At 38.2% G+C, this 12,513-nt stretch overlaps 2 protein-coding genes across 7 annotated transcripts; one reads left to right on the plus strand and one right to left on the minus strand.

The window, feature by feature from the left end:
• Positions 1–3,368: 3,368 nt before the first annotated feature.
• On the plus strand, positions 3,369–5,956 carry LOC133714488 (uncharacterized). 6 transcript variants are annotated; one of them, XM_062140631.1, is made up of 4 exons: positions 3,384–3,825; positions 4,332–5,034; positions 5,132–5,169; positions 5,546–5,685. In XM_062140631.1, the coding sequence occupies exons 2-3, from the start codon at positions 4,422–4,424 to the stop codon at positions 5,155–5,157; spliced, it is 639 nt and encodes a 212-aa protein (XP_061996615.1). In that variant the 5' UTR covers positions 3,384–3,825; positions 4,332–4,421; the 3' UTR covers positions 5,158–5,169; positions 5,546–5,685. The 6 variants fall into 6 exon arrangements, with proteins under 6 accessions (XP_061996599.1, XP_061996596.1, XP_061996605.1 ...); XM_062140635.1 differs by having other exon boundaries at positions 5,534–5,671; XM_062140615.1 differs by lacking the exon at positions 5,132–5,169 and having other exon boundaries at positions 3,369–3,825; positions 4,370–5,034; positions 5,534–5,956.
• A 199-nt stretch (positions 5,957–6,155) lies between these two features.
• Positions 6,156–9,185, minus strand: LOC133727143 (putative pectinesterase 63). Its single transcript, XM_062154766.1, has 4 exons — positions 8,387–9,185; positions 7,312–7,518; positions 6,761–6,996; positions 6,156–6,664 (listed from the first exon to the last, which is right to left on the minus strand). The coding sequence occupies exons 1-4, from the start codon at positions 8,912–8,914 to the stop codon at positions 6,505–6,507; spliced, it is 1,131 nt and encodes a 376-aa protein (XP_062010750.1). The 5' UTR covers positions 8,915–9,185; the 3' UTR covers positions 6,156–6,504.
• Between the last annotated feature and the right edge of the window lie 3,328 nt (positions 9,186–12,513).

Consider the following 12,513-nt stretch of genomic DNA (forward strand, 5'->3'; position numbering starts at 1 on the left):
AACCAAGAACCCATATATATCACATATAGTTCATGCATAATGAATAACCTAGATCAAACGATAATATTAATGTGACTTAATTTATTGACTTTTTAAGATTTTGCAGAGGACGATCGCAAGATTTTTGCAGACATTTTCTTTCTAACACGTAGTTCGATCAATAGCGAAAATTTTCATTTCCTTTTTTTGTTTGGCATTTATGCTTAAGAAAAAGCACTAAAGTTGGAAACTACTTAGTCATTTATCAATACACTATATCAATCTAAGTACATAGTCATTTCGACTCAATGTATAGTAGCAAAATAATAATAATAATAAAATAAATAAAGATATCCATAAACAATCATTTTCGCGAACCTTCTCTCAAACACACATATATGTTTATATAGTGTGCTTCTGAAAAATTCATATGGGAAACTATGTGTGGCGGAAGACCATGGACGCAACACAATTGGTTAGGAATGGAAAATATGATTCAGCTTAATTTGGTATTGCTAGCTCACTTATTAAGTTATTTAAGGTTCGTGTCTCCCACTCCTTCCTATACCTCACGTACAGGAAGACAGAAACTGGCGATTTAGTGGTGGACTAGCTCTAGGAAGCTAACTTCCAGTTTCCTATATAACTAAATAATACGCCAAAAATCTTTTGAAAGTGATTTTGTATTTGTTTGTTGTTAGTTTATGTGAGCAAGTCCAGAAATGAAATTGAATATCAAATCCAATTATATATATACAGACTTTTGCTATATGCCCAAAACCCAAAGACTTAGAAGTAGCAGCCTAGCAAGGACGACGAACATTATGGTCCATTGTTCTTATATATAAGAAATATTACCAGATGAGGCTGCCTAGCTTAGCTATCTATATGACAGGAAAAAAAATGCATGGCGTTGTTTTCCTTTGGCTTTGGCTTTGGCTGGTAGTATGTAAATTAGTCATCGAGAAATTGACTACCTAACTAACCTGTGTTATCTTTCTTCTGAGAAAATACGACTGTTTGATTATTACACATGAGACTCAAGAGAATTTTGATTGGTGAACTGTGTATAAAACAAGGTATATGCTTATAAGGGAATAGGCTAGGGTTGCCATATAATACAAGATATTGATTGATCTGGAGGGTACGTAATTAAGCATCTTATAACCTCAAACATCCTATATATATAGTCTAGGGCAACATTTTACCTGCCTTTGATATAACCTCAAACTTCGATCAAATAATTAACATGTATAGCTATTAACTAGGGCGTACTGATAATCCATGTACAGCATGACTTACTAATATTTATAATTAATCGAGTTTGCCAACTACAACGAAACGTTGTAGTAATTAAATTCAAATGTTAGGAAAAGCAAAGGTTGTCGATTTTGTTAATTTCACCTTAACTATGATTAGTTAATTATATATTAATTAGTTACAGAAGCTGCATGTACTGCAGATGATGTTAATTTGCTTAGGTCGAACTTAATTTGCATGTCACTCCTCGTCCAGCAGGCTAAAAAGATTAAGTTGCCGTTACAATTAATAATTTCGACTTGTAAATTAGTTAGAATTAAACTTGCTGCTTAATTATTTATTGGTGTCCTTTCGGAAAGCCATAGCTCACGGGTTCTTTCTTTTCCAGAAACAAAGACTATCTCATTCATACGCACGACAAATATTACATTATGTTGAAGATCAGCTTCGAGAAATAAATAGATCAACCAACTCATTGACTTCCGTTGCATACTAAACTTTCAAATGCAGTTTCTTGTCACTTCTGGGTGAGTATTAGTACTACTTCGAATGGTAATAAGAAAGCTGTACTACTTCAAATGCTATAGGAAACAAATTGATGGGGAAGTACTTTTTTCATATATGGAACCTAGGTTTAGGTTTTCTAGAATCGTACTTTCACCCTCGTACTGAGAATTGATGATGTAATAAACAGCAAAAAGTAGTAAAAGCAGGCTAGGGTTTGGCCAATTAGGTGAAACCTACTAATCAACCAGAAAGGAAATTAAGACGGATCGATACTGTCATAATCCAGATATATGTAATTGTCATTTTGATGATGGTACTATTATAATGCATGGACATTTTGATCAAAGACAATGACACAGAATCTATAGCTATGGCTTAGCTGCAAAAAGTACTCCGTTATCGTACGTCTCCATTTTGAGCTCACTTGGTAAATCCTTGGAAATGAAGCAATAAATTGAGACCCACCAGTGTTGGGTCATTTCGATCTCGTTCCATCGATCTTGTTGTTTTCCATGTTTCAATCTGAAAATTGCCGGAAAACTAAGCAAACAAAACAACATGCAATGCAATGATAAAAGTAAAATTACCAGGAAATTGCTAAAATTTTAAATTTATGGTGAAACAGCAAAAGGTGGAAGAAAGCTAGCAAGAAATCTAAGAACGAAAGAAAACCGAGGAAGAAGATGATAAATTCATGGTAAATACATGAATGAACATAAAACATGCAGAAAATAAGGGTCTGACATTGGAAGCTTAAAATTTACTTTCATACCAGTATTAAATAACTTATCATAAATGAAAAGTTTACACATGAATTGAAATGTGGGGTGGTAATCACATGCACAAAAGGTTTTTGGTATGATAAAGAAAATAAAAGGGTTTTGGAAGTAATGTTTTTATATTTGTCAAACCATTCTTAATATCAATCCCATCAACCAACAACCCAAACCTTTACACTCCATACATTTTCATTTTTAGACTTTGTATTAATGTTGTGGGTATCAAGTTGCTAAAGTACGTACTTATGGAATGGTAATGGACACCTATAACTCAGGTTACATCGATCATTTTATTTAATACTCTCATCCGCTAATTGTAACTTGAAAAGCTTGCTTTTTATTAGTGTTACAAATATTGCAAATGAGTAGGCATATAATATTAACACCCACTTATAATACGAAATGTCTGTTAGAGCTTCATAATTAGTAGAGTACTACTCTTGTGCAAGCACTTTTATCAATTACTTGAAAAATACTTATTAGACGATAAACCTGAAAGTAGAGATAGATGCTCTTATATCGAGACATATATATGATTTGATGCTTCGTCATATCACGTTAGTGAATATAAGTTCCATTTATTTTACACAACTTCATTCGATTATAGCTATCGTCAATCCGAGATTCTAATGGGAAGGTGATAAAAGAAAGGAAAAAGAAATGACTTGGCAAAGGACGTGGGCTGTGGAGATTCCTGTAAAAGAACGTGGACCCAAACCAACAAAGTAAGCCCATGACGCGTAAATTTACACTTTTCCAATTTTAAAATCCAAAAGATTAAATAGCTACTCCCTCCCTGTGAGCACCCTCCCCTGTTTCTTCGTCCTCACCAAAGCACATTCATTCTCCACCTCACCATTCTACCAACATAAATATTTTCTATATTTTTGTATTTCCTTTTGTGTTTGATTCATTCTATAATGCATTTTGGGGTCTCTCTCAAAAAATCATTAAGCTTTGATTTGATTTAGAGCAGGGCCGTTGGTTTTGTTTGGTTGCCAGAGAAAACCGAAAAAACAGAGTGCCTCCGAAACCGGAGGTGAGAGAGACTCCGAAAATTTATGAGAGAATACAAAACAGTCAAACACATCATCCATCTATCTCTAATTTCAGCTTTGGATCATATTCTTATTTTAATTATTTTAGCAAATTTTTTCTGAAAGAAAAACAAAAACAAAAAAAAAACCTCTCTTTCTCTGTGGAAAGGTGAGCTCTCTCGCTCTGAATTTTCCTTCCGAAGCTCCATGGCATTCCTTCTTCGGGTTTGCTGCTGATGTCCTCCTCCCTCCTCAATCATCAGGTACCCATTTTCATTCTATATATCATGTATCATTTGTTCATGTTTGTATTAATGTTGGTTGTGTTCTGAGATTTGTAACCTCCTTTTTCTTTGTTGCATGTCCCATTTGATATTTTTCTGTTATAGATCTTAAGGTCAGGAAAACATTGGCTTTGATTTGATGGTATGGTAATCCCAATTTACATTACTAATGCTGTAATGCATTTGACGGGCAATTGAAATTTGTTTTAATTTAGTTAGAAGCTTATGTTAATCTGACTCGTATGTTAGCCAAAGAAGAATTATGTTGTATTACGGGAGCATGTAGAGGCATCAGAAATATAGATTTGATTCAAAAGGAGCAAAAAACTTGGTTTCAGATTACAGAAAGATAACCCCTGTTGGTTTTTCAGTTCATTTGATTATCATATTGTGAATCAATTTATTAGAGGTTGTAGAGTTAGGAATTCGGTTTTGAATTTTTGGACTTGGTACAGTTGATGATAATTATTACAAAATTTCTGTAGTGGAAGAAGATCTGATGAGACCTTGTCGTCTGAATCAGACACACTGAATTCTGGCTTTGGATTGTTTGAACAATTGTGATAAAGCTAGCAATGGATGAGCATCCTGGTAGCAGCAAGTTGACTGGAATTAGGCAGATTGTTAAGTTCAAAGAAATCCTGCAGAGATGGCAATCTGTCACACTTGGCTCGAAGGGGAATAGCCCCCGAAGAGGAGGCAGTCCTCATTCTCGTGCTGATAGAATGTTAGTGGGCAGTAGCCCTCAATCCCATTCTGACCGAAGGGTGACGAGGGACAGCTCCATTTCCCATTCTGGTCGAAGGGTGAGAGTGGGCAGTCCTAGTCCTAGTCCCCTTTCTGAGCAAAGCAGTCCCTTATCTAGTCGAGCCCTTTCACCAGCGATTAGCAGGAGGCTCACAAATGTTATTTGTGATTCGGACGAGGAGTCATGCGCAAGTCCCGAGCCGCCACCTGATGTCCCTGAAGGGTATTTGGCGGTTTATGTTGGACCAGAGCTTCGGAGGTTCATCATTCCCACAAGCTACCTTAGTCACAACCTTTTTAAAGTGTTACTGGAGAAGGCTGAAGAGGAGTTTGGATTTGATCATAACGGGGGGCTCACAATTCCATGCGAGACGGAGACCTTCAAGTACCTCTTGAAGTGCATGGAGAACCATCAGAAAGCTCACCCTGATGAAACCCCAGGTAACTACACATCATAACACCGTCATATCGACTTCACATTGCCGTGTGTTTGAATTTGAATTCCGACGACATTGCCATTTTTTGATGGTTTTTGCAGCTGGAGCATGGAAACTCATTGAATGATGAGGCAGAAGAGTAAGTAATTATGCTGATGTTGGTTTTTAGTGATCCAGATTTTAGGGCTGGTTTTCTGGTGTAAAGCAGGGTATCTCCTTGTGTGCAGACATTTTCTATTCTCTCTTTTTCTTTTTCTTTTTTCAATTATTCGTCATTAACAAACAATTAGGTACAACTTTTAGTTAGAGAGGTTTCAGGTGTGTGTGTTTGTGTTGCCTACAATTTGGTGATACAGAGTGGTGTTATGTATAAACTAAATCTGATGTTTGATCTAGTATGAAACACATTTGTCCCTCCAGCTCTATATATGCTACTATAATAAGGATCATTATATTAATCTACGGTTTTTGACCAAAATAGATTTCTTTGCTTATTTTTCAAGTGCTATTATCAGCAACCTTGATGAGGCCAGCATCGAATTCACAGCAGAATGAGATCTTCGACATCATGCATCAGATTCCTTCTTCGTTTTTTAAACAATGGCACATGCTAAAGCTTGAAGTCCCATATATAATGGCCTTCATGTACCAAGTGTTCCTGCACATGGTTCCAGGATCGCAATCACTAAATTCAGAAATAATTTTGTTCTTTCGGTTGGTATTATTGAATATCATATACCAATTGGAAGTTATATGTATATGATCATGTGAATTGGTCTAAAGGCAGACATTTTTGTTTCTTTTAATTCGATCCCCTTAACATGACAGTAATCCCAAATTGTGTAGAGTCTAGAGAACCCAGCTCTAGGAATGAGTTTGCTCTGTGAGATTAAAGCTATGGGGTTAAACTACTTGAACTCCCTCCATTACAGTACAACTTGACAAACGATCATGATTTGAACCGATTTATCCTTATCATCTTTGCACAAGGCAGCAGGGGTGTTCTAGCTATAAACCTTTATAAGGAAATATACACACACGGATCCATTTGAGAAAGAAAAACAGCTATTTTATTATATTGCATTCGAGTTTTTTTGTCTTAATGGCAATCACGAAATAGAACAATATATATGGTTATTCATTTATGAAAAATTTGAACAAAACAACCTAATGCAACACCTTCTGTTATCCAATCCCTTCCGAAGTTAAGTTCATCGACCAACTTCGATCTGTTCGAGCACATACAACTCAGATGAACCCAACTTTCACTACGCAGAACCAACAAACTTAAAGTATACATACGTACATGAAGGGTACATTCAACCAAAGAACAGTGCTAGCGCGCAGCTTTTGTTTACCTTCTTCTACATCAGTACGTACATGGCTAGCATTGCCCTATCGTCTTTAGGTACTTATGAAACTAGTTATTACGATGTGGTGGACGGCCGGGGTAGAGTGAAGTAGTAGTACTTCACTAGAGGTTGGGAGGGGGAAGAACCCATTTCGTTCCTTGGATGAAAGTCAGGCTGATGAAGGGTTTTGCTTCTATATCAGTCAGCATCCTTGCATACTTGACTCGATGGATGGAGCTTGAACCCGGTCCAGAACATTTGTATTCTCCATAATACACAGTGCTGCGCTCATATTCAAATAAACATCATGATGTTCAATCATTTCATTTTACATATATTTGTCATATTATGAAACTAGAGATATAGAAATGAACGTACTTGTCACGCGCACTGTCGTTGTAGTCGGACCACCCTTCTCTGTCGACAAGGTTCCCCATGGACGTGTAAGAAAACACCACTCTTGCTCTTCCCCTCCAAGCACGCCCAAGCAAGGTCTCACCTGTCCCCGTTATGTTGCAATACACAAACGAAAATCCGCTATCATCCTGCACATCTGTTCTACCATGTGCCGTGATCACTCCATTTCCATTCGCAACTGAGTTTAAGGTACTTTTCTACAATACCAATCATATATACCAAGTTTACATTAGAGCATCCAATGCAGTATCTAGTTGAAAAGCCTAAGAATTTCTTCCTGTCTGGTTCTTCCTGTCTAGCCTAAGAAATTTGTAGTCCTGATTTACTTTTCACCGGAGTCCCACTTTAGTATTTTTCTTCATTGATTCAGATTACCTATCCACTTTAGGGAAATATTTTCTCTTAGACGTGCTTAGTTTGTAATTGTTAATGCTCTATATAGCTAAAAATTTCAGGGACATAAAATTTAAAAACCCAATTACAAGACATAACAAGTATAGGTATGTGTGTACCAAGTAGAGGGATTTTCCATTGCCAAAGATGAAATCAACAGTGCCTTGGATGAAGCAATCCTTGAAGACATGCCTTCCCCTATCGTCACATAAGGTGTCCTGAAATCCGATGAACCTGCAGTTGTGGAAGGCTGCCTTATCCCCTGATATTCTCATTGCCACCGCCTGTGCACCTTTCCTTATGCCGTCTGGCATAGGAGCTGAATTCTACACAAACCAAGCATCAAACAAAAGAAGTTAAATAATTGTTCTCAAATTTATGATAAGTAATATAAAAGAAGTTGCATGAGTATTAGCTTTAAGGTCACATGTTCTACAAATACCCCACCATACTTATTGCCTTCTGTTTTAGTCTTTAGAAAGCTGATATACGGAGACAGAAGATTAGCATCTGGTGTTGCATCTTAATTACGTACTGATAAACGATTCTGTTTCACGATTTTAACCATTTGAAGCTCACCAAGTACTAAGACCAGCAAACGAATATTAGGAAAGGAAATATACTAATAATCGATTCTAATAGCGTAATAGTAACTAAAGGGAATCAAGATTGATGGAGACGATAAAGTCATCATAAAGATTGATGAGATTGATTGCGCCGATGGGAGAGAAGAGATCCATACGATATGACGAAGTAAAGATTCTGTTCTGTAAATTTATCTAATTAATTAAAGGTAATTGCATTGATGAATCATGAATGCATTAACTTATGTTTAATTGTAAAGGGAAATAAATCAAATGATTGAGACCGACTAAGTTGGAAGGACTCCAACCCATCGTATAGTTGAGAGTCCATCTTTTTCTAGGGCTCCCATTCCCTGATGAGGTCATCCCTGACCCTCTAAACCACACAAAAAGGCATGCATGCCATTTTGCTATCAAATATTTCTCTCCCTCACCGCTCTAGGTCTTGATCTTGAAGACAGCTAGCAAATTAGAGGAGCAAAGAGAATGTGAAATGAGATAACGCACATGCAGAACATATGCAAAGAACACGAAACGACATCAAATTTAAGGAGAATTATGGACAAAACGGTAATGCTAATAATACACATAACGCCTCACTACTACTCACCACGAACGCTATATTCACGGCCATGAAATAGTCGGCTTCCACCGCCACCGTGGCACTGTTCCACGTCCCGTACACGGCAGCCGTGCCGTCGTAGGTGATCGACGGGATGTTGTTCTTGTCCCCAAAAAACGTCACGTACGGCTTCGTCACGTCCACCAGAACCTTCTCCCTGTACTCTCCCCCGCCAATCCACACCACCACGCTCTGCTTGTTTGCAGATGGAATGCTCCTCACGGCGTCCGTCACCGTCCTAAAGTCTCCGGTGCCGTCCTGCTTCACCCGGATGACTCTCTTTGCGTCCTCGGCGGCGGCGAGCCCTGTGTCGAAGTGCGTGCCGGGGACGTCGCTCCTGGTCCTCAGTTCGGCCTTCCGCTCGTTGTACTCCCTCATGTTTTGGACGATCCAGCCATCGAGATCAGACTCGTTTTCCGGAATGAGGTTGGGGTGGCCCGACACGAGCAAAGGCACGAAATGGAGAGCCAGAAATGCCGCAACGACCACAAGAGCGGGTGTCGATCTCATAGCCATTAGAGAATTATGTCTTGACGGTGAAGAACAAGTTAACGATGAGTGTGTAAACTATATATATGCCGATGAGAAACGAGAAAAACAACCAGAATGAGAGTACGGACAGAAGGGGGTTACGTGGTGTTTGTTCCTGAAACTCGTGGAGGGGGTTGCTATGGTTTTGGAGTCTTGCTGGAGAAGACATGACTGTTGAGAATCGGAGAGGTTTGACATATGGGGGGTTTTTGGAGAGAGAGAAAGAGAGAGACCATGGTATTGGTGTGGACTGAGAGGAGAGGAGAGGGGGGGTTAGTGGAGCAGTTTTAGGAGACGCCCCAATATGGTAAACTAGTAAGTAGTCAACTATCTTAAAGCGAAACAGCGTTTGTTTCGTTCGACTTGATTTGGAAATAACTGTAGGTGTGGGCCGCTGTACTCTGTTTCGGAACAGATCTGGAATAGAAACTAGAATTATGGCCCAATTGTAGGCATGAGTTCAATGAGAAGTCCAATCTCATGAAAAAATGGATCCGTTTGAGGGATATCAGTTATGGAATCATTCCAATTTTTTCTCCCCATGTTAAAGAATGTGTTGTAATTTTTCAAAAAAAAAAAAAAAAGGTGTTGTAATTATCTCCATCAAATCTTTAATCGCATATAGGATTAGGCTAGTTATTCAAAAAAATAGAAAAAAAAAAAAAAAGGATTAGGATCATAGATTTGATTCTACTGAAGTAGAATGTCACTCTTTTACTTACCTGAAATGAGAATGGAAATTATTGGGATGATTTCAGTGTATGAGTTTTCATGCGTTTACTAACATATATAGGTATTGAAATTGGTGTGGGTCTCACATAATTGTAAGGAATCGATTCCTAAATAACCCGAAATTTGATAACAAATGGGGTATGGGTTTAGGAATCAAAGCCTCAAGAATGCATTTAAACTACCCAAAATATCCTACTAACCCCAAATTAATCACCCATGCCCCTAGGGATATATATACCTAGCTCTCTCATGAATATTTATTTTTGTAGGAGTAGTTTAGTGATCGAACTAGTTTTGATTCTGATTCATGAACATTAGTAAACAATATCAATTGTAATCAATTGCATTCCTATTCTTATTCCATATGGTAAGTCAATAGGTTAACGGAATTGAAATATTCCCATACCGATTTCTTGCTTCCGATTCATGATTTTTTCCATTCTAAGTAAGTAAACGTGTCATAAAAAGAATTTTTCGCTTGCATTAATGTTTTTTTCATCATAATCATTTTGGAAATTTCTAATTGTACTAATTTGGTAGGCCAGGGCATTTTAGCCCGAAAACCCGGATTGGACCGATCCGGACCGTCGGGTCCAGGCCAGGCTTTGAGAAGAAAAAAAAAACATAAAAACTAAAGGCCCGGACCGTTAGACTTTTAACGGGCCGGTCCCAGGCCTTGTAATCCAATGACCCTAAAACCCGAAGGCCCAAACACCCCTTATATCCCCTTTCAGATTTTTCATTTTATCCCTTTATATCCCCTAATTTTCTCAACTTTCTGATTTTTCCCCGATCCCTCTCTACTCTATCTTCGAAGAACAGAACCCTATATCTCTAGATTTCAATCTAATTCCTTAGTCGAACCCAGCCTTCAATCCCCTTCTTCACTGCATTAAAAATCAGATTTCCCAACCCCATCTTCGAAGAACAGAACCCTAAATGGCTAAATTTCCACATTTCAATCCAATCCCTTGGTCAAACCCAGCCTTCAATCCCATTCAATCCCCTTCCTGACTTCGTCAACAATCTAATTTCCCAACCCCAAGCCTCTATTCGAACTTTGAAGAACGAAACCTCAAAACCCTAATTCCTAAATGAAAAATGGAGCTCCAGTTTGTGGGAGTGAGATAGTGGCAGCTTCAGTTCATTCTAGCCAGTCTGAAGGCGTTCAGGAGAGCTAGCCGAGTGAGCCGAGTCATGCGACAGTTGAACCAAGCTCAAGGAGGAAGAGAGAAGCTCGGATCAGCCGCAGTACCAACCGCCCCAAGGATACCACCTCCTTCAATTTTAATGCAATTAGTTTTTCCATTTCATCACTTTCTTCATTTCATTTGGTTTGGATGTTATTTTCTTCATTTTGTAGCCTACTTTGCTGCTTTGTATGATGGGTTAAGCACTACTCTAAACCCAGAAGGTCAGAATCAGAAAGAAATTCTGCAGAAAATGAATATCAGCATAAATTCATAATTGAATATTTGGGCCCGAAATAACTCGAAGGACCAGCCCATTCTTTTCCAGTCCGGGCCTTTCTAGTCCCCGAAGCTCGAAAATGAAATTTGGGCCCGACCCGAACATTTCGGGCTTGGTCCCGGGCCTTGATAAATGCATGTCGGGCTGGGACCGTGCCCAGGCCTATAATTTGGTGTAAATGGCTAGAATACACACGAACCGACCAAAAAAAAAATCTTCATCAATCACCACCACAAGTACGACATAGTCGCAAAATTAACTTTCATCAAACCTTGATCATGTACATTGAAATACAACCTAATCGAATTCTAATTACTATAATTTTTCTTTGGGCAATGATATAGGACCTCAATGGGGCCTAAGATTTGTGACATCAATCCTAGATATTATACCATGTCATCTACACAAATCACTTATTTGCCAAATCATGTCATATAATTCTTTACCCTTACCCTAAGACTAATATACTCTTTATCCAGTAATAGTTGCAAATTTAGTAATCATGATTTAGTAATAGTTGAAACCCTAACTAACCTCACTGCCATCTCTGAATTTTTCTGTTACTAAGTTTGTTGTAGAATTAGTTACCGGCCCAAGTTAGTTCAAAAAGTTGTGAGTGTTAGGATTTGGTTGAATGATCGTTAAGAGTCCTTGTTTAAGTCAAGTTGTTAGGGTTTATGTGTTTAAGTCAAGTTGTTAGGGTTTATGTGTTTCAGTCAAAATAAACTCCTATTTATTAGGAGAATTCTGTTTAATGTTGTTAGGGTTTGTAGCGTTTACCTATTCCTTAGTTACTTTACCACGATCTCAGGAATGTTGAGAAGTGGGCTGCATTGTTGATTCATGTACTTGTAATGGCTTTATAAGCCAATTTACATTCATTCAATAATCAGAATCATTCACCATACTTGAGAATTCTATTGTGTGTGCTTTGGTTTTCAACATTCTGGTATCAAAGCTCCTTATTGGGGCCTGATTGTGAGAAAGAAGGTTAGAAAAAAGAGAGAAACACGAAAGGGGGTGAGTGAGGAATGGCTTCAGAGGGCAGTTTTGTTCAGCCTGCCATTCCCAAGTTTGACGACCATTATGATCACTGGTCGATGTTAATGGAGAACTTCCTTCAATCGAAGGAATACTAGAGCTTAGTTGATGGAGGAATCATGGTGGTAGAAGAAGGTGTGGTGCCAACGAAAACTCAGAAAAAGACGATGGAGGAACAAAGGCTGAAGGACCTTAAGGTCAAAAAATTATCTATTCCAAGCAATCGATCGTACCATTATGGAGACGATACTCAACAAAGACACCTCCAAGAACATCTGGGATTCTATGAAACAGAAGTACCAGGGGAGCACTATAGTCAAAAGAGCATAACTCTAGGCTTT

Source organism: Rosa rugosa, chromosome 1 (genome assembly GCF_958449725.1).
Source record: "Rosa rugosa chromosome 1, drRosRugo1.1, whole genome shotgun sequence".
Classification (NCBI taxonomy): domain Eukaryota; kingdom Viridiplantae; phylum Streptophyta; class Magnoliopsida; order Rosales; family Rosaceae; genus Rosa; species Rosa rugosa.

What these genes read in the sequence shown, in the direction of transcription:
- LOC133714488 (XM_062140615.1), top strand. Translation starts at nt 4,422, where the DNA reads ATGGATGAGCATCCTGGTAGCAGCAAGTTGACTGGAATTAGGCAGATT. An exon ending in TCACCCTGATGAAACCCCAG is followed by an intron (nt 5,035 to 5,533) that starts GTAACTACACAT and finishes TTATTTTTCAAG; the next exon opens with TGCTATTATCAGCAACCTTG.
- LOC133727143 (XM_062154766.1), bottom strand. Translation starts at nt 8,914, where the DNA reads ATGGCTATGAGATCGACACCCGCTCTTGTGGTCGTTGCGGCATTTCTG. An exon ending in CCGTGAATATAGCGTTCGTG is followed by an intron (nt 7,519 to 8,386) that starts GTGAGTAGTAGT and finishes TGGTTTGTGTAG; the next exon opens with AATTCAGCTCCTATGCCAGA. An exon ending in ATGGAAAATCCCTCTACTTG is followed by an intron (nt 6,997 to 7,311) that starts GTACACACATAC and finishes TTGGTATTGTAG; the next exon opens with AAAAGTACCTTAAACTCAGT.